The sequence below is a fragment of the Berghia stephanieae genome, chromosome 14 (genome assembly GCF_034508935.2).
Source record: "Berghia stephanieae isolate SIO BIC M18660-M18661 chromosome 14, UCSD_Bste_1.3, whole genome shotgun sequence".
NCBI lineage: Eukaryota > Metazoa > Mollusca > Gastropoda > Nudibranchia > Aeolidiidae > Berghia > Berghia stephanieae.
Window position 1 is genome coordinate 2923830 of NC_088373.1, and position 7500 is coordinate 2931329.

The following is a 7500-nucleotide window of genomic DNA, read 5'->3' on the forward strand; positions in this document are numbered from 1 at the left end:
CTGTGTGTATAAATTTGTCCCTTGTGTTTTGTTTAGCAATAAATAAACATCTAGAGACAAACCAGATAATATATGAAAAAAATAACATGGATAAATTGATAAAAACAACACGTCTTTTAATTAAAACCAAGGCCAGAAAGTCATCCCACGAGATTACAGGTTAATAAAAAATGAAAAAATTTAATAACCTACCATTGAATATGTTCCTTTTATTTCATGCCAAATACGTTTCATTGTTAATTGTTCATCGTTTTCACGAACACTTTAATGTTAAATCTGGAATAAACTTGTTTTTAAACATTTGCCAAGAAATCTCGTCTCTCGAATATCTGTCGATTAAAATAGCCCTCCTCTTGGAAAAAAAACTCTCTAGCCTGGGACTTCAAGAAGTCTTAAGTTTGAATGCTTTTGCCAAGATGAAGGTTGTTAAAATCGATCAATATTTATTAATGGACGAATTTTCTAGCCAAACTTTAAAATCTGAGTTTTTTTTTCCAGAGTACGGCAGCTAACTGTTAAATGTTTTTGTAATGGAATTTACAATGGGATGGTTTGAGGGTATTTCCATATCAACAATGAGCCCATAAAAAAGGTGGGTTACCAGACCTGCTCATTACAACACATCTGTGTAATCTATGTGCGGCTATGTGGTCTTGTGGTATGACACTCGCTTTCAGATCGGAAGGTCCTGGGTTCGAGCCCCGCGCTCGTCGCATAGTTGAGTCCTTGGAAAAGGCTCTTTACTCACATTCTCTCACCGTACTCAGGTGTAAAATGAGTACTTGGCCGTTAACAGCGTTGTCTTTGTCCGACAAATTGTAATATCGCCTAACAGGTGTCACGTCCCGTCCTGCATGTTAAATGTTGCTGTTGACCAGGGACCCCTTGTAAAGCGCTTTGAGTACATTTAGTGGATATTGCTCTATATAAAAGCTCAATTATAATTATTTTTTTAAATCTATCCATATGCCTATTTTTTCTAGCCATGTCAGGTAACTCAGGAGAAAAGGCGGGAAGGACAGCTGCAATGATTTGTCTCTCTGTTTTGTTCGCCTTAATTTCAAAGGCCTTCTAATCCTATGCCATGCCAGCAAAAGATGCAGCAACAGTTACAAAATATACCAGGTGAGGGGAAACACTTCACTTGCTTGTTTTTAGAGGTTTTACGACACTAAGTTTGTTTGTTTTTTACAGGATTTACGACACTATGTTTGTTTGTTGTAGAGGTTTTAAGACACTATGTTTGTTTGTTTTTAGAGGTTTTACCACACTATGTTTGTTTTTAGAGGTTTTACCACACTATGTTTGTTTTTAGAGGTTTTACCACACTATGTTTGTTTTTAGAGGTTTTACCACACTATGTTTGTTTTTAGAGGTTTTACCACACTATGTTTGTTTTTAGAGGTTTTACGACACTATGTTTATTTGTTTTTTAAAGGATTTACGCCGCTATGTTTGTTTGAGTTAGAGGTTTTACCACACTATGTTTGTTTTTAGAGGTTTTACGACGCTATGTTTGTTTGATTTTGAGGTTTTACCACACAATGTTTGTTTTTAGAGGTTTTACGACACTATGTTTATTTGTTTTTTAAAGGATTTACGCCGCTATGTTTGTTTGTTTTTAGAAGTTTTACCACTCTATGTTTGTTTGTTTTTTACAGGATTTACGATGCTATGTTTGTTTGTCTGTATGTGTTTTACGATGCTAAGTTTGTTTGTCTTTATGGGTTTTACGATGCTAAGTTTGTTTGTCTGTATGTGTTTTACGATGCTAAGTTTGTTTGTCTTTATGTGTTTTACGATGCTAAGTTTGTTTGTCTTTATGGGTTTTACGATGCTAAGTTTGTTTGTCTTTATGGGTTTTACGATGCTAAGTTTGTTTGTCTTTATGGGTTTTACGATGCTAAGTTTGTTTGTCTTTATGGGTTTTACGACGTTATGTTTGTCTTTATGGGTTTTACGATGCTAAGTTTGTTTGTCTTTATGTGTTTTACGACGCTATGTTTGTTTGTTTTTTACAGGATTTACGACGCTCTGTTTGTTTGTCTTTATGGGTTTTACGACGTTATGTTTGTTTTGTCTTTTTTACAGGATTTACGACGCTATGTTTGTCTGTCTTTATGGGTTTTACGACGTTATGTTTGTTTGGCGCTATGTTTGTTTTTAGAGATATTATGACCCTCAGTTTGTTTATTTGTTTGTTTGTTTTTAGAGCTTCGACTACGCTATGTTTATTTATTTTTAAATGTTTTATGACGCTATGCTTGTTTTAAGAGGTTTATGACGTTCTGTTTGATTGTTTGTTTGTTTTTAGATGTTCTATTACGCTATGTTTACTTGTTTTTAGACGTTTTACGACGCTATTTCTATTTGTTTTAAGAGGTTTTACGACGCTATGTTTGTTTCTAAAGATTTTATGACGCTCTGTTTGTTTGTTTGTTTGATTTTTTTTTACTACCCTATATTTATTTGTTTTTAAATCTTTTACGACGCTGTGTTTGTTGTTTTTTTTAGAGGTTGTGCGAAGCTATGTTTGTTGTTTTTCAGAGGGTTTACGACACTATGTTATTGTTGTTTTTGTTGTTGCTGTTTTTAGAGGTTTTCCGACGCTTTGTTTGTCTTTAGATGTTTTACGATACGATGCGTGTTTGTTTTTAGAAGTTTTACAACGCTTTTGACAGTATTTGGTCACTTCAGCGCCATTAAAAAGGAAGATGATATGGAGCAAGGTGTTTTACATCTGAAGTTAACGGCACAAAAGAAAATGATGACAAAGGGGATTCGTTGAAAGAGAGAACAGAAGATTCCACGAGTAATCCACTAATGTACTGATTTTGTCAGCTCTTTGTTATTGTTTTAGGCATTTTTGTGAGTAGTTCTCATTTAATTCTATCAACTAAGTGGCTATGTGGTCTAGTGGTATGACACTCGCTTTCGGATCGGAATGTCCTGGGTTCGAGCCTCGCGCTCGGTGCATAGTTGAGTCCTTGGAAAAGGCTCTTTACTCATATTCTCTCACCGTACTCAGGTGTAAAATGAGTACCTGGCCGTTAACAGCGTTGTCTTTGTCCGAAAAATTGTAATATCACCTAACGGGCGTCATGTCCCGTCCTACATGTTAAATGTTGCTGTTGACCAGGGACCCTTTGTAAAGCGCTTTGAGCACATTTAGTGGATATTGCGCTTTATAAAGCTCAATTTTTTAAAGTCGTATAAATGTTCAATGTTACATATAGTTTTATGTGTTGGTATGCTATATCCGGCTGGCAGATTTTGTCAGCACTTTGACTAAATGCAGAAAATCAATATGAAATGGTCCATGTGTATTAGATATATAGTCACTGATCAAGGGACTTAATCGGGTATTTAATGCATTCATTCAATCAACGGAATGCATTTACCACCGATAATGTCCCTTGGCGGTGTCCAACACAGTGAACACTATTGAGGAAAAACCCACATGGAAATATTATCTCAAAGGGTTTGATGATTTCTATGAATGAATCATCATCATCATATCTTGTCGCGCCAGTGAGTCAGCCAGTCCCGGGCAGTCTGGTTGCATTCCCTCAGGTCAGCATTGGTGCAGTGAGGTCCCAGCGAGCATTCAGACAGGATGTGGTCCATGGTCTGTCTGGGGTGACCGCATGGGCATTCAGTGCCCGGTGGGATTTTCCATTTAAAGAGGTTGGTGGCGGTGTTTCCCACCTTTGCTCTAGCTCTGTTCAACGCCACCCATTCTTTTCTCTTGAGGTCTGTGCCTGCTGGGAGCTTTTCTGTTGGGGGCAGGAGGGCATCGTTTGCTGTCTTGTCCCATTCTACCCATTTGTCCAGGCGGAAGAATGCTGAGTGGTCTGGGTGAAGGCTCTCTACTGTGAGGAAGCTTTTCCTTGATTTGAGCCTGCTTTTGGGGCAATTGTGGTCATGTAGGGGTGTCTCTGGTCCATTTCCTGTTTGTATTTTTGTATTTGGGCATGAGTTTCCCTCCGGATGTGTGGTGGGGCTATTCCTGCTGCACGGTAGACCAGTGGTAATGGTGTTGCTCTCAGCTGGCCCGTTATGATCCGGCAGGCGTTGTTGAGCTCGGGGTCTAGCTTGGAGGCATGGCATGATCGGGCCCATACAGCTGAGCAGTACTCCGCAGTTGAGTAGCTGAGGGTCAATGCTGTGGTCCTTAGAGTTTTAATGAATGAATGAATAAAACTCACAAAACACAAGTCTCATAGATAATAATAGATAGTATGGGCTTGGCTAAGAAGTTCACAACATTGCCATACGGAAGTATAACGGACTAACACACAATACTATCTGTTACCATGATCGTTTATAGTCAGCTTAATACAGTTTATTGAGAATTACTCACAAACGCTGATGGCTAAAAACAATAACATAGACCTGAGCAACGTCAACTTCGAACTATCTATAGAAGGAATGGAGTTGACGTTACTCAGCTCTTTGTTTAATTGATTTTAGGCAGCCATTTTAATTATCAGTTCTAACTAAATTATATCCATCCGACTATAAACGTTAAACCTAACAACATGTTTTGTGTGTTGGTACGTTCTTCTCGGCTGGCGGAGGTTGTGAGTATTTTACATTAACGCATAGCATCAATAAGCCACAACACTGAGATACCAAACCACAGGGAATGATCTAATTTACCTTTCAATGTGCTCGAGGTCATTGGTCACATTGGAAGATGTGCTCAAATTGACCATCATAGTGAAAAGTGTTCACAGTTCGAGAAATAACTAACATCACAATTGGATTCGATTGTCTTATGTCACGTCGCCCAGCAAGAGATGAAGTGAGTAGAAAAGTGCCAGAAGACAATAGAGAATAAAAATTTTCGCGGCGGTGGTGGGGTTTGAACCTGCGACCTTATTGGTACGACAACTCCGCCTGGCAGGTGAGAGCGTGGCTCTACCGTGTGAGCTATCCACGAATACAAAAATATTCGTATCAAACTCAGGTCATTTCTAGAACTCTCTCTCACCCACTTCTGGAAATCGCGGGCTCGCTCGCCAACCAACCATCGCGATGTTACTTGACCAGCAGTTAAGCTTAATAGCCAATATTCTCAACACAAACATATAACATAGAAACGATTGAGACATTGAGTATGCTCCGGTATATGGGGTGAATTTTTAATTCAGAAAAGTGAGTGGAGCAGGCACTTATGTTGGTAACAACAAGAGATGAAGTGAGTAGAAAAGTGCCAGAAGACAATAGAGAATAAAAATTTTCGCGGCGGTGGTGGGGTTTGAACCTGCGACCTTATTGGTACGACAACTCCGCCTGGCAGGTGAGAGCGTGGCTCTACCGTGTGAGCTATCCACGAATACAAAAATATTCGTATCAAACTCAGGTCATTTCTAGAACTCTCTCTCACCCACTTCTGGAAATCGCGGGCTCGCTCGCCAACCAACCATCGCGATGTTACTTGACCAGCAGTTAAGCTTAATAGCCCATATTCTCAACACAAACATATAACATAGAAACGATTGAGACATTGAGTATGCTCCGGTATATGGGGTGAATTTTTAATTCAGAAAAGTGAGTGGAGAGAGTTCTAGAAATGACCTGAGTTTGATACGAATATTTTTGTATTCGTGGATAGCTCACACGGTAGAGCCACGCTCTCACCTGCCAGGCGGAGTTGTCGTACCAATAAGGTCGCAGGTTCAAACCCCACCACCGCCGCGAAAATTTTTATTCTCTATTGTCTTCTGGCACTTTTCTACTCACTTCATCTCTTGTTGTTACCAACATAAGTGCCTGCTCCACTCACTTTTCTGAATTAATAATTCACCCCATATACCGGAGCATACTCAATGTCTCAATCGTTTCTATGTTATATGTTTGTGTTGAGAATATTGGCTATTAAGCTTAACTGCTGGTCAAGTAACATCGCGATGGTTGGTTGGCGAGCGAGCCCGCGATTTCCAGAAGTGGGTGAGAGAGAGTTCTAGAAATGACCTGAGTTTGATACGAATATTTTTGTATTCGTGGATAGCTCACACGGTAGAGCCACGCTCTCACCTGCCAGGCGGAGTTGTCGTACCAATAAGGTCGCAGGTTCAAACCCCACCACCGCCGCGAAAATTTTTATTCTCTATTGTCTTCTGGCACTTTTCTACTCACTTCATCTCTTGTTGTTACCAACATAAGTGCCTGCTCCACTCACTTTTCTGAATTAAAAATTCACCCCATATACCGGAGCATACTCAATGTCTCAATCGTTTCTATGTTATATGTTTGTGTTGAGAATATTGGCTATTAAGCTTAACTGCTGGTCAAGTAACATCGCGATGGTTGGTTGGCGAGCGAGCCCGCGATTTCCAGAAGTGGGTGAGAGAGAGTTCTAGAAATGACCTGAGTTTGATACGAATATTTTTGTATTCGTGGATAGCTCACACGGTAGAGCCACGCTCTCACCTGCCAGGCGGAGTTGTCGTACCAATAAGGTCGCAGGTTCAAACCCCACCACCGCCGCGAAAATTTTTATTCTCTATTGTCTTCTGGCACTTTTCTACTCACTTCATCTCTTGTTGTTACCAACATAAGTGCCTGCTCCACTCACTTTTCTGAATTAAAAATTCACCCCATATACCGGAGCATACTCAATGTCTCAATCGTTTCTATGTTATATGTTTGTGTTGAGAATATTGGCTATTAAGCTTAACTGCTGGTCAAGTAACATCGCGATGGTTGGTTGGCGAGCGAGCCCGCGATTTCCAGAAGTGGGTGAGAGAGAGTTCTAGAAATGACCTGAGTTTGATACGAATATTTTTGTATTCGTGGATAGCTCACACGGTAGAGCCACGCTCTCACCTGCCAGGCGGAGTTGTCGTACCAATAAGGTCGCAGGTTCAAACCCCACCACCGCCGCGAAAATTTTTATTCTCTATTGTCTTCTGGCACTTTTCTACTCACTTCATCTCTTGTTGTTACCAACATAAGTGCCTGCTCCACTCACTTTTCTGAATTAAAAATTCACCCCATATACCGGAGCATACTCAATGTCTCAATCGTTTCTATGTTATATGTTTGTGTTGAGAATATTGGCTATTAAGCTTAACTGCTGGTCAAGTAACATCGCGATGGTTGGTTGGCGAGCGAGCCCGCGATTTCCAGAAGTGGGTGAGAGAGAGTTCTAGAAATGACCTGAGTTTGATACGAATATTTTTGTATTCGTGGATAGCTCACACGGTAGAGCCACGCTCTCACCTGCCAGGCGGAGTTGTCGTACCAATAAGGTCGCAGGTTCAAACCCCACCACCGCCGCGAAAATTTTTATTCTCTATTGTCTTCTGGCACTTTTCTACTCACTTCATCTCTTGTTGTTACCAACATAAGTGCCTGCTCCACTCACTTTTCTGAATTAAAAATTCACCCCATATACCGGAGCATACTCAATGTCTCAATCGTTTCTATGTTATATGTTTGTGTTGAGAATATTGGCTATTAAGCTTAACTGCTGGTCAAGTAACATCGCGA

At 40.2% G+C, this 7500-nt stretch overlaps 1 protein-coding gene across 6 annotated transcripts in view; it reads left to right on the forward strand.

Annotated features, from left to right (window-relative positions):
• LOC144959650 (tolloid-like protein 2) overlaps positions 1-7500 on the forward strand; it is a 33332-nt gene that overhangs the window by 24300 nt on the left and 1532 nt on the right. For all 6 annotated transcript variants that reach the window (XM_078892315.1, XM_078892314.1, XM_078892316.1 and 3 more), the window contains exon 10: positions 984-1125. In XM_078892315.1, the coding sequence (XP_078748441.1) occupies positions 984-1075 (92 nt within the window). In that variant the 3' untranslated portion in view covers positions 1076-1125. The remainder of the gene's footprint in view (positions 1-983; positions 1126-7500) is intronic.